The sequence below is a fragment of the Echeneis naucrates genome, chromosome 1, assembly GCF_900963305.1.
Source record: "Echeneis naucrates chromosome 1, fEcheNa1.1, whole genome shotgun sequence".
Classification (NCBI taxonomy): Eukaryota; Metazoa; Chordata; class Actinopteri; order Carangiformes; family Echeneidae; genus Echeneis; species Echeneis naucrates.
Window position 1 is genome coordinate 13932758 of NC_042511.1, and position 20854 is coordinate 13953611.

At 42.5% G+C, this 20854-nt stretch overlaps 1 protein-coding gene across 3 annotated transcripts; it reads right to left on the minus strand.

The window, feature by feature from the left end:
• Positions 1-287: 287 nt before the first annotated feature.
• lcorl (ligand dependent nuclear receptor corepressor-like) lies at positions 288-18105 on the minus strand. 3 transcript variants are annotated; one of them, XM_029502672.1, is made up of 8 exons: positions 17992-18105; positions 16995-17060; positions 14693-14781; positions 14407-14530; positions 12324-12545; positions 12097-12193; positions 930-6061; positions 288-828 (listed from the first exon to the last, which is right to left on the minus strand). In XM_029502672.1, the coding sequence occupies exons 1-8, from the start codon at positions 18083-18085 to the stop codon at positions 821-823; spliced, it is 5832 nt and encodes a 1943-aa protein (XP_029358532.1). In that variant the 5' UTR covers positions 18086-18105; the 3' UTR covers positions 288-820. The 3 variants fall into 3 exon arrangements, with proteins under 3 accessions (XP_029358532.1, XP_029358524.1, XP_029358541.1); XM_029502664.1 differs by having other exon boundaries at positions 12324-12548; XM_029502681.1 differs by lacking the exons at positions 288-828; positions 930-6061 and adding an exon at positions 9635-11207 and having other exon boundaries at positions 12324-12548.
• Positions 18106-20854: the final 2749 nt, after the last annotated feature.

Here is a 20854-nt window from a genome sequence, read left to right on the forward strand (position 1 = left end):
AAGAAGAAAAAAAAAGAATCAGAGTATACTTTCTGCAACTGCATAACGCCACCTCCTTCATCACTTAATCTCAAACAGCTCTGGATTTTGTGGCTTGTTGAGGTTCGATATGTAGTCTTTTCCAGTATACATGCTATTGTTCTGTGGTTTGGGTGCTGAAAATTGATCAAAATTTAAGAGATAATAGCAGAATATTTTTGGTTTTAGTAGAGATTGATAAGCCAATTGGTTCACTACTGAATTTGAGAGGACCTATACATATATTGTTGAAAGGTAAAAAAAAAAAAAAAACCCTCAACAATTTCCTTCATTGAAAGCAGGTTTTTGGCTACTGGCTTGCAATACATCAGTGACTATAGCAAATAAGGCTCGGCTCAAGAGAATGTCAATAAATTTAAATGTTTTGTTTACCTAAAATACAAAAACAAATGTTTAAATTAGCGAGGGGGTGGTGGCTCTGTCTCTTTCTGAAATCAAGTCTGTTTTTCCAATTCAGCCACTCTGACAGGTCTCACTGTATGAGCAGTAATCCCATGAAATCTCTGCAATGACTGATGTACTTAACATGTTCAAAAAGACAAAGGCAAGTTGACAATAGAAAAAAAAATAAAAATAAAAATAAAAATCAAACATTCTGTATATACATATCCATGAATAAAAATAGTGCAACATCAAGCTTTTAAGTTAGACTGCTACATAATTGCTGAGTGTAAGACTGAACCATTGTAGGCTGGTCAGTCCTCGTGGTCAGCTCAAAGTCCAAAGGCACCACGTTAAACCACAGTCCTTTTCCTGGGAGGGAGGAGGCTTCATGCTTCATTCAGTTCTCTGTCAGAAAAGAGACACAGATATTTGTGGTGGTTTGAAAAGGAGGCTTGATAAAAGGTTAATGACTTTACTGATATTCATTAAAGAAGCAAGATAGTTACCAAACACAAAGTCACACCATCTCGGCCCCGTCAGGCCCCTCATTCGCGATTGTCTCAATATTTTCGCTGGTGGTGGTTGAGGTGCTTCAGCAGACACTCCAGGACTTTTGTATTTGTGTTTCTGCCTCCCCGCTGGCATCTTATCCTGCTCCTGGACTGATTTGGGTGCAGAACCTGCCAGCTCTCTGGAGGTAGTCCTATTCATGCTCCTTGTCCTTTCGGTTTTCACAGCTTTAACAACTCCTACCAGTTCTCTCTCCTTTCCTGCAAACAGGTATGCAGAGGGTGACCCGTCGTCCAGTGTCACAGTGCAGGAGTCCCACTCTTCCTCGGTCGATTCGTTGTCTGGAGAGTTGATCTTCCTCAGAAACACCCGGCATTCCTTCAGCGTCTCTGGACTCCAGGCTTTTGAGCAGAGGTTCTGCTCTTTGGTTACATCCACAGGCTCCTGAGTTTGGTCGACAGAGCTGGTGGCACAACTGTTCTCCAAACAGTCAGATAACTGATCTTTTGACGATCTGCTTAATGCTGTACAATATGGTTCGATTCCAGTCGCATGTCCCTTTGTAGAACTTGTAGCTATTTTTGTGTTTTTCTTATTCCTCAGTCTCCTTCTCCCCTCCTCCTCTCTCTCTTTCTGGGTGAGGAACCTGGTCCTTGCTCTCAATAGAGTGGCCTGGTATTTTCTAAATGTACTGTTTCGCCACCATTGGACACCTTGATGGAGCCTGCCTGTCGCAAAACTGGTAGCGAAAAGTTGTCGCCTAAAACTCTGTGCGGGTAGAGGATCCTTGCTCCTCTTTCTCAATCTTTCTTGAGCCCGTCGATGTTGCAGAGGACTTTTTGGCACAGTTTTGGCAAACTTCTTGATATGTTTGCGGAGCCGCTCTGCCTGAGGACTGTGGCAGACACTCTTTTTATTTGTAGAACGAGGGAAATGCCTAAGTTCATAAGGATTACGGGAGCTCGCTTTCTTCACAATGGCCAGAGACTGTGTCTCTGTGGTCTGCATAAACCAGCAGCAGAGCTGTTGCATGCTACACGACCGTGGCTTGTTAGGCGGACAATCGAACAGTGATCGAACCACAGAGGAATGTTTTGACTTCCTGATGAAAGAATAGTTTCCCTTCGTGCTTAATTTAGAATTAAAGGCTATTTCTTTTTCTTGGCTCTCCACGCTATCTGAGACCCAAGTGTCAGAGATGAGTCGAATTCTTCTGGCAAGCTCCTGGTTCATTGTCTTTTCCTCGGCTGATGCTGCCCACCATCTTAGTGTCTCTTTCTGTGTGAAGATGGAGTCTACAGATACCCCTGCCACTCTCCTCATGTCCTGAGAGATGTTCTTCCTCTTATCATGCCCGAGGGGCTGCCTTTTTTCCCTTGAAGCTTCGACACTACCCTTCTGCTCCTCTTTCCTCCTTTCGTTGTTGGCCTTATTTAGCAGAAGTTGTTTCGAGCGGCGCAGCAGAGCATTACTGTGGCTGTACGATCTAGAGCTGGAGGTGGCAACAGCATGCAGGAAGTGGATTGAGGGCTTTCTCACTCTCATTGAGTGACGCACTGCTGTTTGTTTTGGGAGGTTGTCTTTACTTTCATCCTTGGTTTCAGTTCCTTTCTCAGTTTGACTGCTTTTGTTTGTTGACAGATGACTGATTGTCCAAGGCTCTTTGGCAGATTTTAATTCTGGCAGAAGTACTTGCCTATGAGTTAGTGTTTCAGGAGACTGCTGAGTCTCCTTATTTATCTGGATTTTCCGTTGCCGAGGAGAGACTGTGGTTACTGTGACTGAGATTCCAGAGATTTTAACTTTTGCAGGTCTACCTGGTTTCCTTGAGGGTACTGAATCTTCCCGTTTCTGACATTTGATGTTACTACAAGACTGCGGGGCAGAGTCTTTAACAGGGGTGACAAAGGTGAACTCTTCCGACAGTTGTGTCGAGGCAGTTTCAACACCACCTGAGCTGGTCTTCGAGCTGTGCATTAAAATGCCCAAGTCACTTTTCAGGCCTACTGCTTGACAAGCATCATGGAATTCAGTTTGTAACTGGTCGAATCCTTCAGACACCATTCGTTTGTTTCTCCTTGAACGGCCGTACACAACTGTTATTTTGAGGTTTTTGTTGACAGTCTCCTCAGTGTCAGATGCTGAGACTGATTTCCCACTTACTGTTTTTGCGCCAATGACCGAATCGTCTGCCTTCTGCTTGCGAGGTCGACCGATGGGCCTCTTTACTTTTTGCTCCAGCTGTGGCCCCAGCTTCTTTGGGCGACCCGGACGCCTTTTTGGAGGAGTGGCTTCATGAAAAGACAAGTCAAATGGTGACCTCTGGCTCTCGGTTCCAGCAACACGCTTAATAGGCGCACCTTCGACTGATCTTCTTGAACCTATTTTAGGTGATGAGGAGGCTGACTTAGGTGAAGAGGCAGACTTGGACAAAGGCGATGTTGACTTGCCTGGTGAGGAAGCTGACTTCAGTACTGAGGTGGCAGCTTTGCTTGGCGAAGAAGCATATTTGGGTGTCGAAGAGGCAGACTTGGCTGGTGAAGACACTGATTTGGGTGTTGAAGATGCAGACTTGGCTGGTGAAGAAGCAGATTTGGGTGTTGAAGAGGCAGACTTGGCTGGTGAAGAGGCAGATTTGCATGGCGAACAACCTGACTTGGTTGGAGACCAAACAGATTTTGCAGGTGAGGTAGCAGACTTCAGTGAGGAAATAGATTCTAATTTTGAAGGAGGAGACTGAGTGCTCTGGCTTTTATGTTTCTCAGGTGTCCCTGACCATGAAGACACCTCACATGGGTCAAAGTGTTCATCTGCCTGTGAGTTAGAACCAGAGCCGGCTGATTTCAGACTGTACCTGACTCCTTCCTTATCCTTTACTGGGGATACAAACATGCGCTTAATTGGACTAATGTACTCAACTTGGGGGTTTACAGGTTTTTCAACACAGTCAGCAGACCTAATGAAATTCCTGTTTGAGTTTTTGGACATTCCTGAAGCTGCATTTGAGACAGGTCTTTTAGGAGATGCTGATAGCTGTCCAGAAGTGCTGGAAGCCCCAGTTTTTGAGTCTGTGCAGGATGGTCCACACTGTTCTCTCTCCGAATCTTCAGAGGGAAGCTTCTGTGAGAACTCATGCAAGGACATACTTCTCGATTCAAGTTGGATATCCTTACCCTCTGGATCCAAGGGGCTAAATGCCGAATCCTTGTTTTGTGCTCTCTGATTGAAGATGCCATCGGAAAAACATGCAACAAAGAACATCTTCCTGGGCTCTGTGACATAAGAGGAATACCGCTGTGGAGGGACTATGTTTCTCCTGGATCTTCTTTCCTCTTTGGAGTGGTTTGATAGATATTTCTGTGTATCTCTTAAAGGTCTATGGCCATCCTTACCTTTTTCTGATCTGTTATCTTTTTTACAGGGTCTGCCACGCTGTCTCGAGGTTGCAGCCATGGTCATTATCTGTGTTTGTGAATTGGGACTGTTTGAGTTGTATTTGCCACATTTGCCTTGTTCAGGGACAGATATGTCTGCACTCAACAGAGGATGTTCTTTTTCTTCATGTGATATTTCTCTTTCTTTCTCCTCTGTTTTAAGGATTTCATAATCCTCTGTCACTATAACTGTCTGTATCTCATCTTTTACTTCATCTCTATCACTTTCTGCAGAGAACATGCTCAGTGGTTCTTGCCCAGCTACATGACTCTCTACAGAGTTTACATCTGCCTCCATTTCTCCTTTAGATTCCTCTTTAACTATGTTTAAGTCTGATGAAGTGCATAATGTAGTTACTGTCACATTTCCATCAATCAATTTGGCCCTCTTCGCTGGTGACACTTTTCTCCGACTGCAAGACTGGTCAAGCATCGCAAACTCTCGTTTGATTTTTAAGGTATACCTTCTAGCTGAGGAGTCTTCAGGAGGTGTTTCTAGAGCAGCAAGGGCTTCCTGTCGACGCCGGGCACGAGTATTAGGTGACTTGGGTTCTTTGCTATCATGGCGATCGACCAGCTCATCCAGATTATAGTCACTACTATTGCCTGTATGAAGCAGTTTGGTCATGATTTCGGTCAGATGGGCGTCAGCACCAAAGTGAAAGTTCTCACTGGTTGAGGGAAATGGAACCTGCTCCTTTTCAGAAACACTAACAGCTGTGGAAACAGGAGGTGGGTCCTTCTCTAACGGTTTGATCGTCTCTAGTTTCTCACTGAACCGGTTCACCACATCCTGCAGCGAAGTCCCAATTGGATTCTGCTCAGCTTGACATCTTCGTGTTCTACACTGTGATTTCTCTTCTGTAACTGTGTTCATGTGTGTTTCCAGGTGGCTTGCAAGTCCATTTTTAATCATCAGGTCTGTTTCCTCCTCTTGTTTATGATGGAGGAGGGAGGGTGGCTTTTCATCAAATTTCTTACTGATGTCTGAAGGGACAGGGGAAAGAGGGGGAGGAGAGGGGCTCTGCTCTCTTTTCAGGACAGGGCAAGGAGGATCCCCTTCAACAACGCCTCGATCAATTGGGTCGTTGACCTGAATCAGGCGGGCATGGTTTGAATAGCAGGGACAAATGTAGGGGGTGTGTTGGGTACAGCAGATCAGTGAGGGAGGGCATAAAGCAGGGGGGGGAGTGCACAGTGAAGGAGAGGATGCGAACGAACACATCACTTTGTTAATACAACCAAAAGCCTTGACCCTCTGCACACAGCAGTAGCCTGATCCCCGAGAACCTTCACAGTTACAGTCTTTTGAAGGACAGAGATGGATGCAACAGCTGGACTTTGAGTCTTCTGGATGGTACAGCGTGCTGCCATGACCTTGATTATCACAAGCCATTAAAGGGTAGTATGAGCTGCTGTTAAGGGCTTTACATTCACTAAGTGCAACTGCATGAGGAATAGCATTATCTTGTGGGTGTACACTGCAGCAGTATGAGTCAGATTGACCTGGAGGTTTGTGAAAAAGCGAAGAAAGCAATTTTTCTTGGTGCACCAGCTTCAGGATCTGGTAGAGTAACGAAGAGTGCGCTGGGCAGAGTGAGCTGAGAATAGTATCCAACACAGAGGGCTGACGTGAATTATTCCCTCGCTGTCCCGGGTCTCCCAGTTCTTCTGTGAATGGTGGAAGTTCGGTGCTAGAGGCAAAAATGCAAAGATTAGTGTTAGGGGGTTTATTCATAGCTGAGACAGTGCCAAATGGACAAACAGTTTAGTAATGACAGAGTAACAACCACATTTCAGTATGTTTTGACCAAAACTGATAAACGGTTAATCTCTTCCCTAAAGATTCATTTTGAACAGTTGTAGCAGAAAAGTTTGTGCTGAATTCCGTACAACACCAACCACAGCGCAGATTATTGTTTGCGTTGACTATCATCCTCAGAATATCATTAGTACAGATTAGGATAAAAGATGAACATGTGAAAACATTCAGACATGATAGGTATCGTCTGCTCAGAAAATAAAATCTGCCAAAAAAGTGGCCATAGAAGAGTTAATGGCCATTTTCTAGCCAGGACTGAGATTTTGAAGTTTTGTCAAGTCAGCATGGAATGAAGAACCACCCTAGTAAACTGCAAGACTCTGAAACAAAGCAGCATATTTTTTTTTTTAGTAAAATGATGACAAGTAAATGATTAGAGAACTATTTTATTGATGAGTTGCTGGAGGCAAATGGTAACATTCTGCTCAAAGCAGAAGGAATGATTGTAGAAACGCTCATACCAAAATGTTCTTTTCAACAGCACTTTCACCAACAAACTGACAGCTCAAAAAAAGCCTCAAATGTTCAAATCAACAGACATGTTAGGTCGTCTGAGTGTTATATTTGATTCTAAAAGTACTTCACAGATTTTAATGGCATTCCAATTTTGGAAGTAATTTATATTTGATAGTATTTATTATTATTATTATATTATTTAAGCTTTTTAAGTATGTGTCCCAGACCACGATAGAATTCAACTGGGCCAAAACGGAGTGTGAGACTGTTACATTTTGTAGTGTTGTAGAGTTTATGACAAACACTTTTTTTTTTTTTTTTTTAAATCACTTAAATAATTCTTAACATAAGAACTAAACAACCACGTTTCATTTTCGAACAAAATTAATTATATCAGCGAACATTTAAAAGCGTCCATGCAGTTATAGCAATACACATTTCACATTGCATCTAAGTGTCCCACTACAAATCAAGAACTACAACAATCAAACTAGTAAAAATCACAGGTCTGAAGCACAATCAATAAATATGTAGAAACACAAAACAGATTTCTAGAATAAAAACGCTTCTTGTAAATCATAGTGCAATAATTGATTGATGCATAAATAGCAGATTTTAGTCATTTGAAAGATTTGCCAGCAGCTCAGTTATAAAACAAATGTCTTAAGCTCAATTTGAAAACAAGCCCAGTTGTGTTTCCAGACTATACAACTGTTTAACTTGCAAAATGAAACAATTATTTATGAGGTTGTTAGGTTCCCCCCCCTACAAAATTTGAAATAGGTAGCAGATAATTCCCAGAGTAGAGATATCATGCTGCACTATGCTGATACTCCAGACATAGGTACTGTGTACTGTTATAAGCAGAGACATTCAGGAACAGGAATCAGTATTTGTTGCCAGTTATAAAGTCTGAAAGGCCAAGCAATGTTTAAAAAAAAAAAAAAGCTTTAAAAAATAAAACTGCATTACAATAAGCTCTATAATTACAAATAACACATACAAAAGAGGATAAATACTCAGCAAAGAACATGGCAGATCTCCTGTAAATGCCACAGGGCAGAATTGAAACAGTTTTTAAAACAATTTTTTAATTATTTCATACACAACCAAATGGCTGACTGGCTATACAATAATTTACTCAGAGTTTAAGTGTTGTTGATGACAATAACTTTACACTTGGGTGTTTTTCCTTGAGAGACAAAGAGCTCATAAGCATCCCGAAGCTAATAAGAGCTCATACCCCAGCATTTTCAGTATCATAACACAGAGGCTTTGATGTGAAACCTGACACTGGGCTATAGGCAGATAAAGTTCAGAGGTATATGTGGCGACGAGGTTAGAGAGCGCGCGCGAGAGAGAGAGAGAGAGAGAGACACAGAGGCAGACTGACGTCACAGCAAAACAAACTGAAGCAGCTTTGTGTGGGCAACCCTGAACTGCTGCTTTGGTAGTAGCACTGTTAATGCATAGGACCATCTCAAAGGCAGGCATGAGTGTTGGCACAACATCTAGCATTTCCCTAGACAAGGACACACACACACACACACATGCACGCACACACGCACGCACCCACACACAAAAAGCCTGTGAGCTGTGGACACACTGCCAGATATTCACCAACCTCCAGTAGTCTACACAATCAACTATCAATAAGAATCAACCCTATGGGCCCAATAATCTGGATTAGACTTCACACATAGAAATTCATGTAATCTTCAAATCGCATTTGTTGAAATTAGGGCTTTTTTCTTTTTGTAGCTACACTTCTTTGTGCCAGGGAAACGGTCCCATAACGTTACATTACAAGCAGCAGTCATGTATGAGGTTTACAGTAATACAGCTACAGTAGCAGAAGTAGTTAATATCTGTGATAATAAAACAAATATCTTTTACAAACAGTACACATACACAATAACATACATTTCCCAAGCTTATCAGTGCACATTTAAAAACATGCTGCATTCCGACTACACCCAATACAATGTTCAGACTAGCTTGCACAAAAAGAGCAGAAAACTGTGTAGACACAAAAATGGCTTTTGTAAGCTAATCTCATCAACAGAAACTCATAATGAAGGTGTAGCCACCGAAGCAGTTCATACTGTACAATCTCCCTGTTTGCAGAGGTCTCCGACAATAGCAATGAGTTTTTTTATGTTACAATGGCTCTAAGTCACTTTTGTAGCCCAGGTAAGATACCCAGAGAGAGATACAAAGCTGCAAATCACAATCATCATTGCTCCGTTATCAAGGAGCTTTAAGAATTGAATCAAACCTGAATAACCTGATAACCTAACAGCTAGCAAATATGAGAGTCACACTTTGTCTCTTCACTTTAAGAGGTCCACAACTGCATTTGTCATACTTGACCCTGGGCAATCTGGTGGACAACTATCAAGGTCCTTGTTCTCCTTGAAGAAAAAGCAAATCACATAAACACAAAAAAAAAAACAAAGAACTTCCTGGAGGTTTTTAAAGGACATTTCTGGCATAATTTTATCCTGTAATTACCAGCAAATTCCCTGATGAGAGCAGAGCCAACATCTAATTTATCCACACAAGTAGAGCAGCAATTATTATTTTCTTATTCAGGTACGGCCTGGTTTAATCTATTAAACGTTTGGACTAGAAAACATCAAAAATTGGTTAAGGTTAGGGTAAATTCAGTGTAATTTCCTGGAATGATGGCTTCAAAGTGCTAGTGTTCTTAAAATAGCAGAATTAAATAGACAGATATTCAGTGCAGTATCATACAAGTCAAAGTGCATTGGGCATTTTTGCTGAAAAATGAAAGATTAACTGTGACCAATTATTTTTGTCAGCTCTACTTCCAAATTTGGTCTTTTTTTTGGGCCATGGATTCATTTTATAGCTCCATCTGCTGTCATTTACTCCTATTATATTTACAAATAATCAATGCACACCCAAAAAAAAAGAAAGAATGAGATCAATTGTGGAAAAAAGTATGCAACCCCCCCCCCCCCCCCCCCCCCCAACCAAAAAAAATAAATAAAATATCTGGGTTAGTTCCAGTCATGCCAGAAGTCAAAGTGACACATTTTCATCCCATTTTTCACAGAGCTGCCACACATGGAGGGAGCAAATACAATTCTATTTTAGTTTTGGTTTTTTCATGGCATTATTTAATAACGGTGACCAGATAATCTTATCCTTTCGCTTTTGTGGATAGACAAATGAAGCTACAGGGAATTTGTTGAGTTTATCAGCTCTTGTGAACAAAAGCTACACTGAGCACCACTACCTCTCAAAAAGTGCTGCATCTCATAGCTGCTTTAAACAAAGCCCAGGGCTAAGCAGGAGAAATACGGTTGAAAGTATGACTATCACATTACAGACACATTGTCAAAAGACCTGAATATTAATATCCATATATTTTGTAAAGGCATGTGTTGTGTTTCAACAAGCGTCTTCAGAAAACGTTTATCTTGTGAGAGGTGATGAGTTCAAGTGTTGAGGAGTTCTGGAGGCGTTTTGTGGTCTAGAACCTCTTTGTGTCAGCAGCTGAGGCAAGAGTCCCTGAGTTTGTTGAATTGGTCATGGTACCAGAACCAGACGAGTTGGAATTTGATGAACAAAAGTTGGCAGATTTCTTCTTGGGTGGATTCTTCAGTGTTCCAGTACGTTCCTTGACTTTATATTCCAGTGTGCTATGGGGCACCCCATAAACCCCCTGGGCCTTAGAAACACTCATGCGACCTGCCATCACCATCACGATGGCCTCCTCCATCAGTTCATGGTCGTACTGGCGGTATCTCCCACGTTTCTTTCTTGGTTGTTTGTCTTTATCTCGACTACCTGCCCCCTCTTCTGAATCATCCAGCGAGGACCCACGTGGTCCCAGGCAATGAGGTGACTGGTTGGCGCTGCCAGGACAGCCTTGAGCTAAGAAAGGAGGTCTGAGTTTGAAGAGAGATGAAGGTCTGGTAGCTGCTGTCGATGAGCTGGCAGTACCGTCTGTTGATGAGGTACGTTGGTGTATATTTTCAGCCACACTGCAATTCTCAGCTGGGATGGACCTGTTATGGTCAGAGATGGAACGGACCTGAGGAATACGCAGGGTTGTGGGTGGTTCCAGACTTGGACTGGGGCTTGGTGGGGGCTGGAGAGCATCCCTGAGTTGGGGAAATGAGTGTGGGAGGGATTTCTGACTACGTGGCTGATAGAAAGTGAGAGAGGATGAAGGAAAACTCAACTCTCCGTTCTCCTCTGAAGCTCCTCCAATTTCAGCCCGCTCTGCCCACGCTGCCACCTTTTGTAGAACAAGACGGGCTTCACCACCCAGCATCGATGACATCACTGATGTCACATCATCCCTGAAATCTCTGCTTCCTGCTGTAAGCTGGGGCAGGATCCCAAGCCTTCCCTCAGCCCAGCCATCCAGGCCTTGCCTCAGGGTGTGAAGGGGTATTCCATAAAGCAATGCGGCCCGCTGCTCCTGCAACCTTCCTGAACGTATATCCTTCAAGGCCTTGGACAGCAACCCCTCAGACAGCTCCCAGCTCCTTTCTATGTACTCCTCCTTCTGCCTGTGCTGCCTCCTAGGAATGGGAGGACCAAACAGCAGGGTCAGGATGGAGGTGATGGAGGGGGTTTGATTTTGGCATAGGGGACAGTGGGGGGCAGAGCGAGGGGTCCACTCCTTTATGCCTTGTGTTGGTAACATCACTGCGACTCTTATGTTTCATGTCTGTTTGTTTCAGTCTGTTTCTGGGCCCTCACACACACTGCTGCTGTGTGGCAAAGCCTCTTCACGTCCAGGTGGGACAGTCTGTGAATGGCTGGGGTTATTTTGGCACTCACATATAACCCCTGCAGTATTGTGATATTTCAGCGCGAATCCTATCTGCTTGAAGGTTGAATAATCAAACTCATAACTGGATCAGTAAAAAAAAAAGGAGGTGAAATCCTTGTGAGGTACTTCAATGTTCTCCTCATTGTACAATCCTGAGCTGTTGGCAAATGCTATAATACAGTGCCGCTGCTGTGACGTTACCGCTCAAGAGATAAAAGAGTCAACCCCTTAGAACCAAATCACCAAAGACAAGCTAACTCTTAATAATGTCTAACAATGAACTGACCAAACGCACTGTCAAACAAAGGCGTTTACATATTCAGACCAGTTGTTAATTACTTCACTTAAATCAAGCAGCATTGGTACAAATGATAATAACACTGCATACTATTGATGCTAGCCATCAAACTTCAGCCATGTTATATACCTAAGGGGAATTTCTTACAATTAATAGTAACATCTTAGTCATTGTGGGTTTCAACCGATTGCAGATTTACCACTACATGCAGGATGTATTAAGAACTCTCGGTTTTCATTTCTAGTAATGACAGGGCTTTCTTTGTGCAGTATGCCACAAGGCCAAAAACCAATGAATTCTATCAACAGAAGCAATAAAAGAAAAACAAAACTCTTACCCGGACGCTTTGTGATTAGATGATGACGACGATGACGATGATGATGATGAAGTTGCTGAGCCGGCAGAGTTTCTGTTGGAGAGGTCGAGCACACCATCTGTCACAGGAAAAATGTGTTGCAACTTTGTTAAGGAGTTGAATCACGTTCAGGTCTTGACAGCTGTAAACTTTAGAAGTTGCAAATATTTAATAGCTTTAAACTCACAATGTTTTAATGTGATCCCTACCTGATTCAGGAACATGCTCTTTATCCTCCTGGGTTCGGCTCACTGTGAGGTCCAGTGGGGCGTCTGATGTTTCTGACAGAGGTGATGAGGTCCTTGTTGTAACACTGTTTGTAGTGGCGTGGAGCTGACACTTAGATGCATAATCCATGGCAAACCGATGTATCATCTTCTTCATCAGCTCCTGGGCAACCAGAGGGATGTTGGAATCACAGCCCAGGGGCACTTCTAACAGAGAAGGCACCAAGGCAGACAGAAGCTAAATTAAGTCATGTGACAAAACAAACATGATTTCTGTAATTGGTGAGATGAATACGCTTCCAGTAATCAATTTTTGTCATCTTGCAATCACTCCACTGACCCAACGTATTGGCAACAAAAGAGCCCTGCATCTCTTTAATGATTCATTTGCTGGAAACTCTAAAACTAATTAAAACTAGAAGTAGCAATGAGCAGGCCCTTGCACACCTGTGCAACTCGGAGGCCTCTGGACCCCCGACCCAAACACAAGTGTGTGCAATGTATTGTGAGTGTCCACTACTAGGCACCAGAGAGCAGCTATCGGTTTTCTGTAATGTGGAAATGTACAATGTGGAGAACACATCCTGTAAATATCTATGAAATTGGACGATGTTTACATAACGAGTCTGACTTCCTGTGTCCAGTGTGTGGTGTTCTGAGTCTGAGCCACTATCGACACGTGAATTTGTTCAGAGTGGGAGTCTGAAGAAGTGTACAAACTTTTGGGCAGATTGGACAATATGTGTTGGAGTTATAAGGAATTGCCATTGTGTCCACTCTCTGGCACGAGAGAACTTCCATCAATCTTATGTCATGTCATGTCGTAAAATAGGATGTGGAGAATACATCCTGTAAATATGTAAATCTGATGATGTTTGTGTATTAGGTGGACCTCTTGTGTCCAGGAAGTGGCGCTCTGAGTTTGACTCAGAATTGACACGCAGAGCTGTTCAGGATGGGAATCTGATCGTGTGCCAATTTTGGGGCAGACTGAACGATGTATGCTGGAGCTGTAAGGACCTCCTCCTTTATGGTGACAATTTTGACAGCCAACAGGTGTAGTGGACGGAAACGACTTTTCATCTTCAAATGAAACTGAGTGCATTTGAATTAATTTGGGAAAAAGGTGCAGGAGTTATTTTATTCATGAGGCCTGCTGACTTCCTGCGTCCAGTAAGTGGCGGTCTGCGTGTGACTCAGTAATAACAGATAGTTTTGCTCAGGGTGCGACCCTGATCATATTTGGTGAATCTGGGGCTGATTGGACGATGTATGTTGGATTTTTTAGCATGACGACTTTTCATGGTGAAACCTCAAAAACTTGGGCACCAGCACACCAAGCAGGTATAACACACAACAAAGCTTTTGGGAGTTTTACATCTTCATGGTCTTGAGATGATACTGCGTGAATATGAGGTCATTTGGATGAAAACTGTAGGAGGAGTTCAAGTTAAATCGGCCAAAAACCTTTCCTGTTGGAGTGAGGGTATGGGTCTTTGAGACATTTTGTGCAGATTGTCATGATACGTGTACCTATTTTCATTCATGTATGTCAGTCGTAAGTGAAGGGCTCAACAAAATGTAGGGCAGTTGAGCCATTTTTCGAATGAATTATTGAAATTTCACTCAGTCCTGACATGCTGTCTGAATTTTAATGCGTATTGGGGTATGTTTAAGTCTTCAAAAGGAAGAATAATAACGCCAAGGGATGCAACAGGGCTCTCGCACCGTCAAGTACTCAGGCCCTAAATAGGGTTTAATAAAAGAAAAAAGAAAAAAAGAAAAAAATGAATACACCCGTGACACCCTGTGAGCATCTTGTGCTAAATGTTAGTGCAAACCCCACACACCACAAACACCAAAGTGCCCTGGAGCCTTTCAAAACAGACAAGTCAAAGACTTGTCCTGATTGTGTTAATAGCATTGTTAATACAACTACTATTCCTTTCTTTAAATAGAATAACAACTAGGAAAAAACTGTCAGTTCTGCTCACGCGGCTCAAGTTATGGTGTGTGATAAGTTCTTTGTGCCATGTTGCAAAAGACAGAAAGAAACCTGACTGACCTTTCTTCTGGAATACAGCTTGAAGAAACCTGTGAGCTGACTGGCTGCTTTCAGAGATGCTAGCCTGACAGGGAGAGTAATCAGAGGGGGAGGAAAGGGGCGACGTGGCTGCAGGTACTTGATCCTAAGTGGGAGGGAGGGAGGGAAGAAATTTGATGTGGTTGTTGATTTTACCATTATGAATGTAGTCTAATCTCTAATATTCTATATCTTACATCAAACAATTACAACAGTCAAAAGCAAAGGATGATGTCAACCATTACTGAATTGTCTCGATAATTCTTACACCGAGTTTGTCCAGGGGAAGGTTGCAGAATGAACACTGAGAGCAGCTTGCCTCAGGGGACCAGTCATCCACCGCTTCAGGTTCACAGTCTAAAAGACACAATAACACGTAATCAGGTAAACTTTGCTGCAAGCATCAAGCTACCACCTTCTGTGTTCACTTTAAAGGACTTGATAAAAATTGGTAAGTAATGGATTCCAAAAATGTCCTGCCACATAATTTTTATTCCCAGAAAAACATGCGGCTGACAATTCTTTTTTTTTTTATATCAAGCCATGATTTTAAAACAAATATTGACAATATAGAACTGTTACAGGATTTTTCTGTATAATTTCCAGTGGTTAACACCCACTATAAGGCAAGGAATGCAATAGATGGTTGTTTTTGGACTATAAACTCTCACTGTGAGGGAACAGAAGTGTGCAGGACATTTTGTTTTTAGTCGTATCCTAGCACCCAGCAAGTACTAGGCATCTGTGATAACATGCTAAAGGAAATGATATCCAGATTTTTAAATTGAAGACAAAATTTCCAACTATTTTTCTGATGTATGTGAGTTTGGAGTGGTGCCGAGGATCTGATGAGACGGAATGTTGCAGTGATCCAACACAATGTTTTTCAAAGCTAACACTTTTGGTAATACCTTAAATAATAGAGATCAAATAAAATGGGTGCTGTGACACATTGTTTTATACTGTCCTGACAGATATTCTTCCACAGAAAACCGCTTAATGGGTGTTGAATGGCCTGGAAACAGTTATACCCATTACAGTGTGGTGTTTTCATCAAAAGTAAATACGCTCATGCGTTGTTAAAACACCGCACTATCTTTATCCAGGGGCAGTTAGGGGCCAATGTGTTTTGCACTTCCTCATGCTACACTCGTGCCGTTTTAACAAGGTTTGTTTGGCTAGTTCAATGCTATGCCGTCTTCTCAAATGATGAAAGTAGATAGCAGCCAATTTAAAAAAAAAAAAAAAAGCTGATTTTTGTTTCAATTTAATTTATTGTTGGTGTTCTTCTGAGTTTAAGGTACTTCTTAACTTGAAGTTGAAAGTATTTCTGGACTTTAGGGTGGTTACCTGCATGCTGCACATAATAAAGTCTGTGTTTCATTACCATGGTGGCCTTTTATAGCCACTGGGTGACATGGAGTTAGCAGGGGAGGAATGAGCAACAGACAGAAATGCAAGGCCTGTTGAGCTGATGTACGTCTTTGAAGCTAAAACTGATTTCTTGTTGAATACAAGATAATGTTTAACCCGTGTCTTACTGCTGGTTAAATAGATACACATACAATCATTATCTTAGAGCCCGGTGTGTGTGCTGCCTTATTTTAACTGAAGATGAGCTTTATTATTAATTATTGTTAATTATCTACTTACAGTTAAGATGGATACACAAAGATTAAACAAAATACCTTGAAAATAAGAAGTTGGGTATATGAATACTTTAAGATGTTCTAGCTATGAGCTTTGGAATATCCCTGTCAAAGATTGAACCTGAAAATAACACTACACCATGTGGCTGAAAATACTCCCTAACATATGTTCAGTTTTTGGCAGTCTACGTATGGTTTTCATCCAGGAATCTTTCCAGCAGCGGGTGCTTACCACCCCAGTCTCCCACTTGTATTTTTTAAGGAGCACATAAAGAACTCATTACTTTTCAAATAAGGTTTTAAGTAAATAAAATGGATGCATAGAGACATTAACAAGCCAACTGGTTTATTTATTCTTTTTTTTTTGGAAAACTAAAGTGCAATAGGATTCTCAGTGTCTTACTGCATTTATCTAATATTTATGCACTTAAAGTCACAAGATGTTGACACTGAAATAATGATTATTTTATCACCTTATCTTATTATGCCCCGCCCTAATCCTGACAGTGATATGTCAGGAAATTACAGGATTTACTGTGTACCACCTACTGTGATGTTACAGAGGGGAGCTTCTTCACAAATGACCTCTGACAAGTGTTAACAGGAGCATGTAGAGAACAAACCACCATTTAATTCTTGCCTGCCATAAGGTAGTGATAGAATTCACATTAAATATTGACTTCTGACAAATATCATTTTAATAACAATGAGCAAGCTAAGCATCAATTAATAATAGCTGAGAGCGAATGTTTTCAACATGCATTGAATTTATGAGATTTTCTATGCTTCATTCAGTAAAAACTAAAATGGATGTGTCTTTGTACAGACAAATGCTTCTTGAATACACATATTCAAATAAACCATACATCTCTGGTTACACAAAGCATTCAGCATTTTTAATATACACATTCAAAAACCCACCATCAAATACACTGAGGTCTCTCAACAGCATTGGGCCATAGATTCCCTCCAAGATGCTTTCAAACCCTGAAAGAAAAAGAAAAAGTATAGAGACAAATCTATAATTTTAAGATTAGGATATGCTTGCTTTAAAACAGCATTGTACCAATTGTATATTACAGCCCAGCTGGAACCAGCCCGAAAGCAACAAAAGATATTCTCATAGACCAGTGCAGCTATTCCGAGCTGTCCAATTCAGGCCACTAAACACCTCCGATGCTGCAAACCGACACTCATAATCACCAAGTTTACAGACAATAAAACATCCCCCGTTAGTGCCTGACGGTAACTTGGTTTTGACGTTGTGTGCCGATCATTGAAACACGGGGAATCCAAAGGAAAGAGTCCAGCTGGCTTCGCCTCGACCGGCTGGTGGCGAACCGACTTCTGCAGCGACAAACATTGTGTTCAAAATAGCAAACGATACGTGGAAAACCGTTAGCCGAGCCCGCTGAGATTATGCCTTTCTCATATTGCACTGACATCGGCTTCCCTTTGGTAGCAACATCCCGAATCCCCTCCCCCAGTAACAACAGCTACAATGTTAGCATAGCAATTCAGTACGGCATTAGCATAGCCACCATATGTGTCAACAAACAAATGGAGCCCCCGACGTTAGCCGTCGGATTATTATGCGATAAGCGTTAATGCTGCACGTCCTGTCTGGCTGCGATGCCGTGACCTGACAGAGCGGGCACGGAGAAGTAGCTAGCTAGCTCAGGGGGACAAAGAAAAGGAGCCAACTCGAACAGCTAGCCAGCTGGTAAATATTAGCCTGCCAGCTTAACTTAACCCACTAAAGCTGACAACATACGGTGCCAAGCTATTAGCAAGCTACCACTTAGCTAGCGTTAGCTGCTCAATAGCTCGTCTCGGTGATCGGGAGAAATCACTTTGAACGCCGCAGATCGTGTTATTTTTTTTCTACAAAAATAATGAAACTGCACACAGATCATACCAACACAGTGTATCAGTTTGTGTCGCCAAGAATCGAGTTCCCGCCGAAACCCCTTCCTTTCAACCATGCACCTTGGGCACTGCACAGTCGCCATTCTCCGTCCTTCCCCCTCTCTCTCCCTCCGTCTGAGCAGACAGGAAGCGGCTCGGACGGTTTACCGCGGCAGCGCTGCAGCCTCACCTTCAGCCCACCGCTAGGGGATCACTGGCTCCATGTTACCGATCGCCATCACACTGGCGATTTATAATTGATATGTCGGGAAGCGGAGGAATACGAACTCGGATTACACTCAGGTAAAGTCGGTCTCGCCAAAGATCGACCGAATCTGATGCTGCAGCCACTTCAAACATAGCGATCCTCCGACGTCTCGTTACTTTCATTGATGTAATTAGAGTCTTGTTTTAGTTATGTGGTTGTGCTTCGTTGGGATCGTGTTGCTGAAGTGACGGATTGTAAATTGCTGAGTATTTTGGCGCACAGAACGAACCATCACTGCTGCCCTGACAGGAGGAAAACATGTTTGGAGATATAATTATCACTCTCTTACTATTGCATCAATCTTACTTCATCTTAAATCTGTATAATTTTGGATTTTGTAAATATGTCCATGAAGAATGTCCAGTTAGCTATTAGAAGATTGCTTCACAACTTTCATTTGATATATTGACAACTACCAACAAATTACTTTGACACTAAAGAGATCTTAAAGTACAAAAAACACAAATTCCACAATTTATGCGAAAAAAAAACACTATTTGCTGCTATTTTTTGTGTGTTGTGTTCTAGTTGGCTTTCTCAACACGGCATAGTGCACGCACATAGTGGTTAGCGCTGTTGCGCCACAGCAAGAAGGTTGCGGGTTCGGTTCCCGGGCCTTTCTGTGCGGGGGTTGCATGTTATCTCTGTGCCTGTGTGGGTTTCCCCCAACCGTCCAAAGACATGCATGTGAGTGTGAGTGGTTGTTGGTCTCTGTCTGTCTCTGTGTGTTGGCCCTGTGATGGACTGGTGACCTGTCCAGGGTGGCCCCCTCCCTCACCCAGAGTGAGCTGGGAATGGCTCCAGCAGCCCCGCGACCCGGATAAGCGGTAGAAGATGAATGAATGAGTTGTCCAAGTGCATTTCTTCATAATGAAACATAATTGAATACAACTGCCCGCTGATCCTCAATGTGGCCACATGGGGTCAGCAGAGCACTTTAGGATTATCAGAGTACGGCTGTACTATCCAGTGTGCATCAAGTTCGACTAATGGGACAGTCTTCAATATCATCCCTCCTCAAGTAAATAAATCATATTAGGATTTTTTTCCTTTATTTTAGTCAAGGCTACAAGGAAGCCAAATCCCGCATTCTAAGGACCTCCAAATGTAAAAAGTGCATCTATTTGACTGTAAAACTTTAAATTCATTGCAAACTTGACACCAACAGAGCACATTATGGAATTAGATAATAGATTTAAGGGGACTTTACATGATCTGGGTTCCCTTTGTAGACAAAGGCCCAGTATATCTTTGTAAAAATCTGATTTGTAGCTCTTTGTAGTTCCTGCCAAACACTCTTCCTGAAATTAGTGTGTTTAAATACTGCATAGCTGCAGAGTTAGTTAGATTGCAGTGACACAGAAAACCCAAGGTCAGGTGGTCCACCACAGGACCACTGGTTGCTTTCTAGGGCTCTATGCAAAATGTAATTGAAGTGTGATGTGTTTTCCTTTTATGTGCATTGTGCCTCAAGAGCACTTGAAGGGGGCAGAATGAAACTTTAAAAGGGCCCCCAGCTCATTTTTCGCTCAGCCTCCCAGCAGGTTAACCAGGCTGTGTCCAGTAATACAGAACATCAGAAAGCTGTGAGAATAACCCAGAGAAAAAGAGTTCATGGAGGACATGTCAGTGATTGAGTGGGGGACAGAGGCAGGGAGCCGATTAGAGAACATATGAAATAGAGTTATAAAGAGATATATGAAGGGTCGTAGAGCAGATAGCGAGATGTGATTGAATGTTGAGCTTGGAAGAGGCAGCAAGTGTCACAGGCCCAGGTGGAATTCGTTGTCACGGTGACTTAGAGCGTGGTTGCCGTGGAGATTGTGATGAAAGATAGCAGTCTTGTGAATGGCATTTCGGGTCCAGAGCGTGACCAACAGCATGCAGTGTAGTGCGCCTTGGGGACACAGATGATTACGTGCAGGGTCACCAGAGTGCTTTGTGTTACTGTGCTCACTTTGTGCACGCGAGCATGTGTTTGAATGTATATGTATATGCACTTCGCACAACAATGCAGTCTACCTTCAGTGCGGTTGCTTATGTATTGAGCGATGAGGAAATGAGCGGCAGTTTGGCACAGAGATGGTGGTCCCACTGCTACCTTCGCAGCTGCCCAAAGGAACTTTTAACACTCCAGTCACCAGTATATCTCATTACTGCACCACCACAGTCCTAACAGCAGTTAAGGCCACTCAAAGGTGTGGGGGTGTCTATGTGTGTGTGTTTATGTCTCAGAGTGCGCATGTGTATGAGTATGACTGTGCAAGAGCACACCTGGATCTTGTTATGTAGTTCAGGAGAGGGCCACAGTAGCTACACATTTTAATTCCCCTCACTTTCACTGCCTCAACAAGTCCAAACACAACAGCCAGAAATAGAATGCGTTGACAAACTACCAGGTATTAAATAGAGCCACAGAATAGAAAAAAAAAACAAACATCAAGATAACTCATTACACCCAAGAATAAAGTGCGTTCTCAAAATATTGGGATCCAAATCATCCATCTTATTTAACCTAACCAATTCTTCCTTTCTATGTTCTCCACCTCTACTCCATCACTTTTCATCCCCGTTCCTTGAAGAGGGCACTGTGGATGATGTTTGT